The sequence below is a fragment of the Grus americana genome, chromosome 8, assembly GCF_028858705.1.
Source record: "Grus americana isolate bGruAme1 chromosome 8, bGruAme1.mat, whole genome shotgun sequence".
NCBI classification, from domain to species: domain Eukaryota; kingdom Metazoa; phylum Chordata; class Aves; order Gruiformes; family Gruidae; genus Grus; species Grus americana.
Genome location: NC_072859.1, coordinates 11,446,747 through 11,462,214, shown reverse-complemented (window position 1 = coordinate 11,462,214; position 15,468 = coordinate 11,446,747). Strand labels below are relative to the sequence as shown.

Below are 15,468 nucleotides of genomic sequence, written 5' to 3'. Positions count from 1 at the left end.
AATTGCTAACAAAGATTTTAAAAAATGCACATCTCCAAGAGCTGACCTCAGAACTGCCATTTCAAAGAGCGTAAGGCCTGGCATTCGGCCATTAAAACAATAACAACCACTTTAACACACACAGTCATAGGGAATAGAACCAGAAACCTTTCTTGGATCATCTTCCCCTTTCTAATATAAAGTCTTCTGAAACCAAGAAATTTTTTCAAGTTTGTATCAAATCAAGAATATCAAACACCTTCATTTCCTTTGCATTTTTGGAAGAAAGATTTTCTATTTTCAAAAAGATATATACATGCAACAAAAGAAAATGCTACTGTTTTGATAAGGCTGTTAAGAGTTAAGAACATTAACAAACCCTGTCTGTGGCAGTATTTTCATTTGTTTCAAATGGACCATCAACAAGTCTCCTAATTAAATCAGTATTATTCATAATTAGCAGTTAGAAGCTGTAGCTAATGAAAATTTTAGTACATTACTTTATCTCTGAAAGCCTGAATCTAGTTTGCTACTGAAATTTTTATAAAGCCTGTAAACAAGTATAAATTGCTACACACAATATGTTTGTAATTCACTGGGTTTTGTGAACCAAAGGTTTATGGAATCATAAAAAGATACCTCTTTGAAAGAAATTTCAGGAAAAACAGCATCAGAAGCTGCACGAGAAATTAATTTCAAAAAAGGTCTCTGCTAGTGACAGGATAAATCAGAGTGTCACTGTCTCCACTGTAGCCTAAGTTAACAGCTGAACAAAACCTTTTTCCTAGGCTGAATTCTGACATTAGATCTTAATTAAGAGGGAAATGGGAGAAAAGGAGATAGGGGAAAAAGAAAAAAAAATAACAGCTCCTCTACCAAGACACAGCACCCGACCTTAGAAACAAAGCTTCCATCCCCCTGTCCCCCCACTCTCTGGATGGCTTGTATTTGTAAGATAGGAGCTTTAAAGGGCTTGGGGGTTTTACATTGTTTTTAACTCTAGCTCAGTCTTCAGTCCCTTTGCAACCATTCCCCTGCAACGAGCCAAAATAACCCAGGGTTGAAGCAGTTTGTTCCTCTTTAACTTCCTGACTTCTGCATCAGAACACTAGTCTAGTTCTCCTGCCCTCACAACTGACTTTTGCCTTCTTTGTGCGCTCCTGCCCACAGATCAGGATTTACAGCTTCCTGCAAATACAGTCCAGGAGCAGCTCCCTCTTCACACTGCTCATTTACATCCTTCCATTTGCAGGACCCAACTATGACAAACAAGATCTCCACCGTGCTGCCAGAGACAGCCACTGGGCTCCGATGGCAGCATCAACAGCAGCACTGTGCCATGAACTAGTATCAGGTCTTTGGAGGTAATTCTGAATTTTGACATGGAGCCCAAGCACATTTCCAGTCTGGTCTCGTTGCTTTCCCTCTGCCTCTTTCTCTCTTTTTTAATAATGCAAGATTGCACATCTGTGTCTGAGTTTCACCTCAGTCCTATTAAGATCTCAGGAGTTACTCATGGTTTTGACTATACCAGTATCAGTATGCACCAAACAGGATAACACCAGGAAGGCACAAAAGAGTGACCAAAGGCTTTCTGGAAGACAGGTAAGTAAGGATCACATCAAAAATTTCCTTTCTAAAATAGGGGGTTTCTTGGCTGTTTACACAAGTATTGCCCACGCCTCAAATGTGGTACAAACATGCTGAACATCAATCCTCTCTTCTTCCCCACCTTACTGATAATCAGGACTATCTTAGTAAAGTTAAATTAAGATATGAAGATAAATATGGCATAATTTAATCCAAGAAGTCTGATATTTCACAGTCTAATTAGAAACGTCAGCATCTGAGGAAATACAACTCTGTGTGCGTCCTCCCACAGCCCTAAGATAGGGATCATCAGTATTACTTAACCATTCTTGGCTTTCTTAGATATTATCTTCCTTATCACGCACTCTTGTCAAACATATAAAAATGTCCAAATGCCTAATTACAGAATTATCACTGCTATTTGTTAAAAATTCTCACTGAGCAGCATTTGAATTTATTTTACCTATCTATATTCAAGTATCAGTAAGGTGCTCTGCCTGCCTCAATACCCTTTACAAGGAACAGGAGACAATTCTGGATGCTGCCACCAATGGTCCAGCTCTTGAGGGGTCTAAAAGTTCATTGCACACCCTTTGCAGTCAATGAAGAAGCTTGAATTTGCCAACCACTAAATGCAGCCACTTCAGCAGGGGAAAAGAAATTTTTTGCTTAACTAAAGAAGCCTACATAATCATACTATAAACACTAATTCTTACATTTCTCTTTAAAGCAGATGCTCTATTTACAAGGCTTTTCTCTTTTAGAGACATCCTCTTAGATTCTGACATTTGTCCATTCCCTACATTTAAACTTATTTGCCAAATTTTTACTTTTTCTTCTTTAAAGGCTTCTTAATCATCGTAGTCTCCACATGCTACTCAAAAAGATGCAAGTTATATGAAAATTTCATTTGAAAAAATAATACAATGTTATTTTTAATGTATGAGCAGAGAACAAATTGGGCATTTCAGAAAGGTTTTTTTTCTATTCTTATAAAAATAAGTTTTCTGGGATTTTTGTTGTTTGTTTTGGAGGTGTGGGGGGGGGTTTTGTTTTGTTTTTAAGTCTTTATGGTTCAAAAAAGCCTAATTCTGATCACTCCTTGACTTACTTAGCTTATACTGAGAAACTCCACCTTAAAACAGGGAAGCTCCTCTGTTAGCCCTTTCAAAGCATATAACCAGCATGTCATCAATGCTACCCACACAGGCACATAGAATTACCAGATTCTTTCCAACACTGATTAAAGTTCAAATGATTTTTTTTTTTAAAAAGCATCCGTATTATTGATCATCTTTTTTCCTAGCATTTCTAGAAAACACAACTGTCATGAAGACCTGTTTTAAGCCAGGAACGTACATTAAATGATTCAAACAAAGGCACACACCCACACACACAATAACAAAACCCATGAGCTATATAGTGCTGAAAGTGACACCTGAGTGTTACAGCTTTTCTGGTTTTGTCCATGGTGCTGACCATTTAATTTTTTACTATTATTATTTAAGAAAAGCTTTAGCTGGACCTAATCCTTTTCTTCCTCCTCCTAAGTGGATACAGTTTTTCCACCGTGTAAAAAAATCCATCTCCCCAACACCTTTCCCTCAGAGAAAGCTTACCTAAAGAATGTGCAGCTGTGGTTTTGGAGCTGAAAAATCGACCAAGTCCAAGGTCTCCAAGCTTTACTACCCCTGTAGCTGTAATGAACACATTAGCTGGCTTTATATCTGGGGAAAAAAAGAGGGGAAAAAAAAGAAATCTAACAGTCACAATGAGGTTCCATGAAAAGCTACTTCTCTATTAATAATAGATTGAAAGAAGCTTTTACTTACGGCTAATATTAACAAAATTTGACTGTGCTGTTCCAAAAGAGTAAGTCTGGGATTCAGAATTTCAAATTAACTATTTTAATAGTACAAACATCACTCAAGCAAAAAATTAGAGAGCCATGGAAAGTATTTTAAAAAAGCAACAAACAACAAAAACCAAAACAAACCCCCTACACACACACCCCCAAAGAAGCACATACAGGGAGTTCGTTACTACTTTATACAAGCTACATATAAGGACTTCCATTAGAACTAGAAAACCTCTCACTATGTCTCAAGTATTAGACAAAAAAAATGTTTTCAAGAACTGTAAAACAGATTTTTCATCACTTGCTGATTACATTACCTACAGTGGCATAATATTATTATTTGAAATAGGTATCTGATTCTCTTTAATAGCAGGCATTTAAAAAAAAGTAGTAAGTTTTACTCAGGAGAATGGTTATTTGAACTCATCAACAGAATTGGGCTAATCAAGTAGAAACAAAGAAAAATAATGATGTATACCCCAGACAATTATTTCTCACATGTAATATTCAGTTTAAGTTTTAATTCAATCCTTTAGAGACAATAGCAAAGATTTTTATTTTACTTTTTTAACAAGGTATCTATCCTGTTAGTCTTCTAAATAAACTGACCTGGTATTTGTTTGGCAAGCGTGCTTAGCTCTTACTCTGCTCAAGAGCAATGCACTGTGGCTCTAAACTTAAAGAAAATCACTTTAATAAGAGGGGATTACAGTTTGCATAAGATACAGGTACAGTCAAAGGAATGGTTATTACCCTTCAAACACCAGCACTTTCAGGTTTCCAATAAGTTACAAAACCTTACAAGCTTTAGAGAAGACGACAGGCACAATTATGTTATGCTGCTATCTGACCTAGTTTTCAGCAGTTTGGATCACCCTTTGTGTAACAATCCAACACAGATATCAGCTCAACTTAAAAATAGCTTTAATTGTCATTGGTTTTGGTGTGTAACCATGGAATCATTTGATTTGCCATAGGTTTGCCAGAAGCTTTGAGGGTAGTATTTCAGTTTAACAAACTTAAACTCATTTTGGTTTTGAGCTAAAACATACTGAAATAAACTTGTTTAGTCATAAAAGCATTAAAGGAAGATACCTATACCCTTTGGAAAGAATCTGTAATTTTATGTCCTTCTCTGTATACTTTGCACTTGCAGGTATCTGTACAAATGCATAAAGGAAAAGAAAAAGAGAATCACAAGGGAAAGCCATTTGCAGGGGCATCCGAGTTGATCTGCTGAAGGGTGCAACATCTCTAGCTGCAAATGACAGAGCTCAGCAGAGATCGAGGGACTTCTGCTCTCAGGCAACTATTTGCATCCCAGCAGAAGGAAGCCACCAACCTAAGACATGTAATTTCACCTGAACCCAGAGAGACAGCCCATATACAACTTGCAACTCATAGCCAGAGGGATTTCCAAGGCAAAAAAAATTGTACATCTGAGAAGCAGCAATACAACGATCTGTTTTCTTTGACTCAGAGTTACAAGGTAAAATGAAGACAACACACAGAGACAGCAGTACAGAGGTTTAAAATGGGTAAAAGAGATTTAGTACCTGACAGGGATAGCTGCCAACTACAAGGGCTGTTGGGACACAGTACTTGACACAGAGATTGGAAATAGTGGAAAGGAGCAGTGAAGGGTAGAAAATGCTCATGGCTGCACATAATCCAGTAGATAAGGGAGTGGGAGAAGGGCTTATACATCACCAGAAGGCTTGGCAGGAGGCAAATACTTTTGTAAGAAAAAAGGTGCAAGAGGTGAAAAGAATGGATGGATAGCTGTGCAAGAATGCAGGTAAGAATACTTGGGAGAGACAATGGGCAAATACAGAAGAATAAGAACAGGACAGAAAACAAGAGCCAGCAAAATGAATTGAGCAAGCAGAGGAGTAGCAGTGGCAGGGTCTCCATCACTTACAGAACTAGCACTTATTCTGGAAACTCAGTATCACAAGCCATTGCTGCAAACAAATGCCTACCACAACAAACATACAACCACAAACTTCTGTCACACTTTTCCATTACTTACAAAACATTACAGAAACATAAAAAATTGATTCCATTATGACATTATTTGGTGTCATTTGCATTGAACCAGCTTAATTCTCACATAGTAAAAGGTTTAGTAAGACCAAATCATCTTCAATCCTGTATTACCTCGATGCATAACACGACGAGAATGCATATGTTCCAAGGCACTGCAAAGCTGAACAAAGTACTTCCAAACTGTTCTTTCAGGAATCAACCTCTTCTGTTTCTTAAAATGCTTAAAGAAAAAAAAGGATGGACACTGAACATTAAAATTTAAAACTTGCATTAAATGACTGGAAAAGAAAATCCTTTATTTAAAAACCAATACAAGAGGCTTACAACCTAATGATAAAGGTTTAATAAAATTTCTTGGCATAGAAAGCTTTTCCCTTAAATATTAATACATGTATCATCAATGTATGTGTTTACATCAGTCAACACACACAGCTACAAATGACATAAGTGAAATAAAACTGCTATCCCAAAGAAGGATTTACATGGTATTTAGCAGTTCTTAGTGCAGGATTAATGTGGTCAGAATACTCTAGCACAGAATAAGTGGCCTCGGAACAAACAGAGGTCAGATGTAAAGATATGTGCCACAGAACTTCCCAAACTAAGTACTTCCTTACACCAACACTGATTTCTATATCCTAATTTTCTAAACAGAAGAAAAAAAATAGTAGTGACACAATCACAAACTAAGATTATGTAAGAAGAGGCCATCAGATTAGTCTTAGAAACTTCTACAATACATAAAAGGGGACTAAAGGAGCTGTGATTTCTGACAATTTTACAGTGGTCTAACTCCTGCTTTTTCCATCCTGTATAAACAACCATTACCAATCACTGGTAACAGTTCAATGGCCTGTTAAAGCTTATGTGAAACATAATTATGCTCTGCTACACACATCTCCTTCAAGTATTATATTCAGGGACTAGAATAACACAGTCCTCCAGAAATACATACTGAAAACCTGGAATTCAGCCAAAGCTAAAATGTGCAAGCTTGATCATTATAAATTTTGCATCTAAGATTGAAAAGTTTGTGCTCGTTTAGTGTCTCTTTTTAAAGAATTTGTATTTCGACAGATTTTTAAAGTTAAACACACAAAGAAAATACATGAACAAGATTAATACTAGTAAAATTTTAGATGGAAAACAAAGTACTTACATGTATTTTAATAGCATGTGTACACAAACACACACTTCACACTCATGCACCCCCTAAGAAAGCTCATATAACAAACATTTATTACTCTGGAAAAATAAAAACATTTTCATATACTATGTTGAAGTGTGCCACTGAGAAGGTGACAGCTGCATCTACACATTACAGAGACATGCAGGAGTATGGGAAAGATGTTTTTAAACTAGCTACAGCAAAATGCATCGTTCATACAAAGGATCATAACATTTCACCAAAAAGTTTTTAGTTATAGGGATTTTTTCAAAATGCATTTTCATTTAAATGAGGCAAAGCATATAAATTACTTCTTTAAATATAATTTTCTCTCAATCTTGGACTGCATCCAAACAAACCCTGTGTATCTGTTCTCCCCATAGCTGGATTTGCATATCAGAGGATTGTTTGATGTCAACAGGAAGATGGAGACCAGGTTTCTTTTCATTTAAAAACAAATACACAATACATGTAAGTATATGCACATGAAAGCCTAGTTCCTTGATTTAAAATGCATTCTAAAATTATCATAATTATAACTAGGTACTTTATTTAAACATTGTAAATTATAATTTTAACTCAAATCTAAGCATAACTAGTGATGAAACACCATTCACAAAGTGTCTGAAATGGGAAGATTTTCTATTACAGATTTCCATTCCGATGTACTTAAAATACATCAGTGTACTTCCAAAGTATTTATGTACAAGTATTCTTTTAACATTTTATTCATTTGCCAGCTATAACACCGTAGATGATTGTACACTACAAAATCAGCTTCAGTTCTTACAGTGCAAGCATGCAATATAGCAGCAGATTTTAAGACGTAGTCTCGTTCTACTGAAGGCATTAATAATTGTGCATGATAAATAACTTCTCTTCCTGAAAGCATCAGTAATGTTACTAACCCTGTAGGATTTATACATCTAAAGAGGATGCAGAAGAGAGTGGCTAGATTTGCTAACAATGTTTAAACTAAACAAAGAAATAAGCATCATTTTTGCTTGCATAAGTTTAAAAATAATCCAATATCTTTCACCTTATTTTCTGTAGTCATTAATTACACTATCTTCTTCCATCAAAATACATATTGTCAATGTTTTCTTGGGCTGTTGTCCACCAATATCCAAAATAGTGATGAAAAGCCTCCACTACCAAAAAAGGTTGATTTTGCACAACTAGCTATTGACACAAGCTGTATGTTTCTAGGGAACAGACCAGCAGGCAGTATTAATTCTGAGAAAAGTCAATAAGGAAAAGGAATCCCATTCCTGTTTAGAACCTTACCTTCTAACAAGAAACATAAGTTGATGGAAAACATGGTCAAACCTATTTTATGCCAAACAGCATAATTAAATTCATATAGCACATATTAACTGTATTCAAAGCAGGATCCTTTTCTCTCTCCTCCATTTTAGAATAGTCCACAATGCAAAATGCAGTTCTAATGGTTGTGGGGTTTGCCCCCTTCCTACAAGGAAGCCAAAATGCAGAAGACACGATGCCAATCATTTTTAACCTCTATTGCAGCAGAGCATAGTAGCACCACAACAGTTAATACTGAAACTAATTCACTGTCTAGTGCTGCAATGTCTCAAGCATCCAACGGTCCACGTAATCAAATTAAATAAATACAGTTATCTCCCATCGTATACAAGTTGCTATTAGCTGCCAAAATTTGACCTCAAAGCAATATAGCCTGACATACAGCTTTCTAAAGTACTCCCATCTTCGACATTTTACTATGCTGCTGCTTCTTCCTCCTGTCTGAGGCTCAAAGGACAGGCCCGAGAGCCCTCAGACGACTGACCTTCTAGGGTGTGACACAAAAACATAATCCTGTTTCAGGTGAAAGATCAGTCTCAACATAGTTGAAACCGGGCAAAAAGGGAACCACTTGTACATGTGCATTAAAAACTGGGGCAGTGTTGCAAGCTAGTGTTTTATCATGTAAACAGAGAATAGCAGGCATGCTCAGGCAGCTGTCTCCCAGAAAGAATTATTTGTTTCAAAAGCCATATCCCATGAAACTTCCATCTCTGTCTTTGAGAATGGAATCACAAAAACCTACTTTGAAGAGGTTTCACAGTGTCAGTACAGATAAAACTGCAATTCAGTCATTTAATGAAACTGGAAATTTTTGCAGTTATAAATTTGTTATTCAAATGCCTTAAAGAGCTTTAAGGTAGGCAAGTTATGTATCACCAGTTTGTCTTTGCAGCCCTGTTCTACAGGATGACTGAGCAGTTTTGCTATGGGAAAATGGAACTCTCTTGGTTTTCTCTAAGGAATTACTAAAAGAAAAATTAAATATTCTCCAAACGTTTCCATCCTAGTAAAGTTAAATATAGCTGCCCTACACCTAAACAGCATATGCCACTCAGTTTCTTGGAGACATAAAAAAAAATTAAGATAGCTAGGAAAAAAAAAAGTTTAAAGTAAATATAAAAGCATGGAATTATATTATACTGAGTTTTTAAAGATGATGCTTTAAAGGTCAAATTCCAAAAGCAAAAGTGACAGCAATTAGCAAATGGTCTTATGTAGGCTTAACAAGCACAGTTCGGAGAGTACTCTTAAAGGAAATTTGCAGGACTATGTTTGGCTTTTATGAGAAAACTAAGGATTTCCTACAGATGAGTAAAGAACAGTAAGCATAGATGATTTCAATGCAATTAGAAATTTCAGATATGATTGCCTACGTCTCCATAACAATGCTTGGAAAAAAATTAGTGTTCAGTTCTGACGTTAGTGTCTCAGAGAATTTTAAAGTGTGATTTAGCCTGGTTTAGACCTCACTGAACCAGAAAAAAAAAAAACCAGGAATAAATAAAGATTAATTAAAAAAAAGAGCATTTAAGCAGCAAATTGGTCTATAGAAAGCAAGAGGTTTATGAACATCTCTTGCAGAGAGATGATAAACTGATCATCTAAATAATTTTGCACAGTCATTATTTAAAAAAAAAGTCTGTGAAACTGTTGAATGAGCCCACAAGAACATATACCTGAATTTTTCACTGTGCATGCTCTAGGCTAGAGTTGCCTTCTGAAAGACAGGATTGGGGGGAAAAGTAAGATGAAAATGAGAATCATTTCCTTGCTTTGAACAGATTCCTCTTCCTTTCTTTCATGTTTTGATGAGGATCTTGATTCACATCTATCTGTTCTCATGACTTCACTTCTGGCTTACAAAAATATAAGGAGGTTTTTTTATATTTTATTGCATAGACTTATCAGAATGCAGTGATTCAACAACTGGATACTTGTGGGAAGAAATCTGAACTTCAAGAGGAAAGTGATGCAGAAAAGATTATTACAAGGAACTTCTGAGTAGCACGTAATGAAGTTCTTGGTCACTTCTGTCTGTGTTTCTTTGGGAGTCTTTTTTAATATGGACTAGCAGAAAGAACAGAGTGACGAAAGAGGAGGTCAGGCAGCTCTAATAGGAAATTACAGAAGCATGAGTAAGAATTCTCACTCTAAATGCAACAGAAACAACCCAGAACCGGCAAGGGCATGCAGGGTCAAAAAGATAGACCAGTGAAGACGGACCTCAGCACCTCTACAGTTCAGAGTAAAGATCAGAGACTCATGTATACAGAAAGGAAGTTTCTACATAAGGCTTACTTTCTATTTAAAAGGCTATATAATTCTAGTAGGAAAGCAGTGTCCCAGGAGTTTTGTCTGGCTCTGTTCTTTCATGAATTCAGCTGCCCATCTCTTTCAACCGTGTTCAGTTTTCTGCCACTTGCCCTTACCTTCTGTGCAGGACAAAAGTTGAACTTTCCACCACATCCTGATTCATTCATCAAATCTGCCTACATTTCAAAGTAGCAGCTGTCTCTTAGTTGTAAAAATATAACAAATACAAAAAACCCAAACTATTTGGCATCTAACAACTGGACACAGAAAACAACAAGTACCTGGCCAATAAAGTAACTAATAATAATAACGAATAAAATATTCACCTAATTATTTACAACTTTTCTTTACAGTTGTTTACATCTCCAGTTACTGAAGATGCCGTACATGCATTTTTTCCCCTCCCAGAATCCACAAAAAAATTGCATTAAAAAAAAATCAATCATCTTCTATTAGTGATCTTAGTATACAAGTAACTTTATTTAATCAATAGCAACAAAAGACTAAAGCACAGTACGAAAAATAAAGACAAAATAATCGTACTAATAGAAGCACCTACCAGCATCAGAAGACTAAATTAGTGGAAACAAACTATGGTCTTTCCTAAAAGAAATCAAAACCCTGCCACAAGCACATCACAGAATTGAGAAGAAACATCTTCTCAAGCACAGTCTTCTTTCACACACAATCAAAATAGAGACATCTACTTACAAGAAATAGAAAACCTTGTAAGAAAAATGCAAGTCAATATTGTCGTATTTTCCATTTTTAGTATATATTCTTTCAAGCTAGTAATCTATTAATGACTATTAATAAGATTCCTGATTAAACTCAGATCCCTTAAAAAGCTCTGAACAAAGTCACTTTATATACATATATATTTCTACCCAACTGCCTTTGCCAGGATTAATTTCATTTTTCCTTCTTGAGTAGTCCACCTACAGTCACTCTGTTCCACCTAACATTTTTGCTCATGCAAAAAAAGCAAGAACGTACGGTGTTCAGAGACAAAGATCACCAATACTGCATCATTTTCATTGTCTCTGCTGTTACCGCTGAGCGGGGCTTCTTAAAACACACAGCCACATGTTTAAATTCTACAGTATTTGTTTACATGCATCTCTCTCCAATAAATCCCCTTGGGAAAACTGGTACAGCATGAAGAGGTGAAACTCGTGCTTGAATCATTAACTCTACTTCCTAATAAAAAGCAATAGCACGACACAGTAAATACAGAGGCTACCATCTTAATTTTTTTTCTTTTTACTACGTATAAGGCAGATAAATTCAAAATCTTCTCTCTTCATTCTCAGCAAGTTATTTATACAGCACAAACACTGACACTGCATATTTTTCAAAAACGACCATGTGAAAAACTAAAAATAATCTCCAAGCATTGTTTGCAAGACATTTCAAACAAGAAAAGCACCCAGAACTATTATTTATTAAAATCTTTCACTTCTTCCTGCTCTTTAAAGGCTCGTGGAGCCAGACAATTCTAGCACCAGTGGGCAAAGGTAGAGATGAAATACTGCAGGCATTTCTGCCCCAGTTAGAGCTATTTGAACAGCTTATGTAAGGGTTAAATGAAGTTTAACAGCAAGTTAACTTGTCATAGCGGACTGACACAGTTACTCTCCTGGCAAGTCCAGCAAGTCAGCTTACAGGATAGCTTCAGGTGTGATGCCTGTGAAGGGGACCGTCTACAAGACAAAACAGGGTTGGTAGTCTAATTATTGTAGCAGAAAATCTGCCCGCTTGTTCTTATTGTTCCAGTGGCAGACACAGACAATGTCTGATTCACAGGAAAACTAACAAGGCTGCCTGGCAATTACCCAGCCCAATTACCCCACTGGTTATAAACTGCAGCTTTCCTTCCGCCAGCACAGATACGCAACTTGCACGTTATAACCTGCTACCACTGCTCTCGTCCTGGTTACCTGTAGTTGAGAGCAAAGGTGACAGTCAAGCACCTGTCAGGCACCCAAATAACACACATATATGGTGAGGAAAATCTTACCAGAACTGGCTCTCCTACCTTGGCAGGGCTCTGTGCCTTTGCTTTTCCATTTAGGACTTCACAGCTCCATCCACAGAGTGGCTGTTTCCCCTGAGAACATCCAGCTCCCCTTTTTTACCTGCTACATAGCTAGCATATATATACACAAAGCTGAATAAGGATGCCCTATTTTTTTTGGGGGGGGGGGGGGGGGGGGGCAGTTTAAGATAAAGAATTTTAGTAGCTTTAAAAAAAAGGTTAGTGGCAAAAATTAGCCTGATTAGTTCAAAGCCCCAGATTTCTCCTTTAGAAAAAGGCACATAAAAATAATGATCTGTAATTAGCACATACTGTATTACAGTATCTTAACATATTACATGTTTCTTCAAGCTACACTTTTTCAAGTCTTTTAAAAAACAAACACACAAAAAAAGCTAAGAGTAAAGGTGATGCGGAATGTGAAAAAATGAGAAAAAATATGTTGAAGCCTTTAACGTTTATCAATTACATAGCTTCGGCAAGGCGCCAAACTGTTCTATATTATAAAACATAACCATACGCTAAACAAAAAGAGTATGAGTCAGGAGGATTGGTGGGGGGGTAGGGTAGTGGGGTTTTTTGTTCTTCAAATTAAATCTAGCAGTCATGGGGGGAAAAAAAAAAAGCACAAGAGACATATACTGCTGAAAACCAAAAGACCCAGATTCTGCATTTTAACATTTGCATTTATAGACCACGATAAAATCAGTATAATGAAAAGAAAATACATAAACATGCACAAAATACTATTTTAAAAATACTTTTTCCACAGTCATGATGTCAAATATTTGGATGTAAATGTATGTACAGGAAAAATCTCAGAATTAAAGCCACCATAATTTCTCCCCCTTGAGAGAGTGTGTGCACGCGCACAGTTTTCAGTTCTGTTTTCTTTCTTTATGTCAAAAGACCCTTTTCTCATTCATTCGTGACACTCAGCTGATGAGCAGTCTGAAAATGTCTCTAGGCTTTATTTATTATACACTATTCAAAACCTATTATTAATTACAAGTTTCAGGGAGGTGTACAGCTTCCTGGCATGAATCACTGGAATATCAAATTAATAAAATAAACTCTGTGAAGTTTATTCTCCACAAATGGCCTTAGAAATGCTGAGGTAGCAATATCCCCATTTTACAGATTAGAATGGGGGCAAAGAATTAAGATCAAAAGTGTTAATTAATTCTAGCACCAATTTAAGCACCTCCTTTTCAACATACTTAGCTTTATGAAACAGTTCATCTTCAAAGTACAGTTTCCACTCAGAACAGATAAAGCTGTGAATGCTCAATACTTCTACAAATCAAACCCCAAAGTTTTACCCTGGTTATCAGAAATACAGAATAAGCAATGACGATTCCCACCAAAAAATAGTGGTTTATACAGTATCCCTTAGGAACAGTACCAGAGACAGTAAGAAAAGATGGTCTTTGGAAAAGCATTCAATTGTATTAACCATGAAACATTTGTTTTTCTTGAATTTCCTGCCTTGAAAACAACCACTGCAGCAAAGGCAGCACAGATGCAACAAATGGCGGTCGGTGTACTGTACCACCATGATTCCTACCCAAAGTAGCTGCTACTTTAACACTGAATAGAGCGACGGTTCTTCAAAGAAGAAATAAACCTGTAATTTGCTGGAGTGTAAGATATTCAATTGTAGGATTTTTCTAGCCTTTGAATGCTTGATTTTGCAGATTCAGTGTTGCTGCCTTAGGTTATAAGCAATTCCCTAGATTCGAAAAAGCATGAAAATAACTACAGAAATGCAGGCTCTCTATCATACTGCTATGCACAGCTTACCAGAGTTGGCACTTTTACAGCCACAGGTGGTATTGCAGCTGGCCAAGTAACTTGTACAACAGAGTATCATCCTTCAGCAGGTAACAGACGGCTACTGCCAGTGGACTTCATTTACATTTGCTGGCAGCAGCAGAACACCACCACTCCTGAACCTTGAGACCCATCCCACACTATGTGGCAGTACACTACAGGACAGGCTCTTCTTTGTGTTCCCCTGCATTTGATCTGTATTTCTACACAACCTGTCTCTTTCTCTGCCCCTCAGCCCAGACCCGGCCCTTCCCCACTTCTGTCACTTCATCCCATTTTCTCCATTTACACAATCACATCCTGTTCCCAGCCAATCTGAGTTAGCCCTTTCAGGTTCTCCCCCCACTGGCAGCCAGTCCATTTGTCTCTAGGATCCTTGCCCAGTCTGTCCTGTTCTCTGGCAACACACTAGCTCTTCTCTCACCTCACTGTGCTCACACCCAGTATTGGGACTCCCATTTTAGAGTTTCCCAATCTTCCCCCAATACTCTTATTCTCTTACACTCCTCAGTCTCTACTGCCTTGTGTCATAACTTCCCAGTCTGCCTTCTCTCAAAAACTACTCACCGGCTTGTCCCAGTCCAATTGTCTTCCCTATTCCCAGTCAGATCCTCTCTCTCCCCCCTTTAAGGATCACTCAGTTGCTTGTCCCAGCCTACTCTTCTGTCTGCCTAGTCTTTTGTCTTCTCCACATTCATCTCAGATTACTCCCTTCCCTGTGTTCTTAGAAAGAATAAATACCTTCTCAGAGAGAAGAAAGCTACAGCCCATCCAAAGCATCTGGAAAAAGCTATTTCTGGCAAAGCCATTTCAGTCACCCATACTATAGGTTGAAGCATTCATAGTCAGCCAGGTAGTACGCAATGCTGTCAGCACTAAGAGATGCAAGAGGTTCACACAGCTCTACATGCACAGAAATTTTGCACTTTGGCTGCTATGCTCCAGCAATTTGTTAAGCATATATGAACTCCTGTAATAAAAGAATTTAAGTTTAGGTGAGTTTTCACAGCCATTATTGTAAGAAAAATCTCCTTTCCAAGTCTTAAGTCTGTTTCAAGGCACAAGGGGCTTACAATATTTCAGATACAATGGTTGCTAGATTTTAAAATAAATAAATAGATTAAAAAAACAAACATACAACTCAGCAGAATAATATCTTTTTCCTTAGCCATCTACTAAATCATACAACATTTTTGGAAACATACACCCTCAAGCGGGCAGCTGGCATACAACATTTTAGTATGGAATTGTTATATTTTGACAAATTGAAAACACATTCTCACACAGCTAAGTCTTTGGCAACCCTAACAG

At 37.0% G+C, this 15,468-nt stretch overlaps 1 protein-coding gene across 3 annotated transcripts in view; it reads right to left on the bottom strand.

Moving 5' to 3' along the window:
• NEK7 (NIMA related kinase 7) overlaps positions 1-15,468 on the bottom strand; it is a 77,570-nt gene that overhangs the window by 24,436 nt on the left and 37,666 nt on the right. For 2 of the 3 annotated variants that reach the window (XM_054833623.1, XM_054833624.1), the window contains exons 6-7: positions 5,588-5,696; positions 3,189-3,296 (exon numbers count right to left, since the gene is read on the bottom strand). In XM_054833623.1, the coding sequence (XP_054689598.1) occupies positions 3,189-3,296; positions 5,588-5,696 (217 nt within the window). The remainder of the gene's footprint in view (positions 1-3,188; positions 3,297-5,587; positions 5,697-15,468) is intronic. The other variant, XM_054833625.1, reaches the window with a different exon arrangement.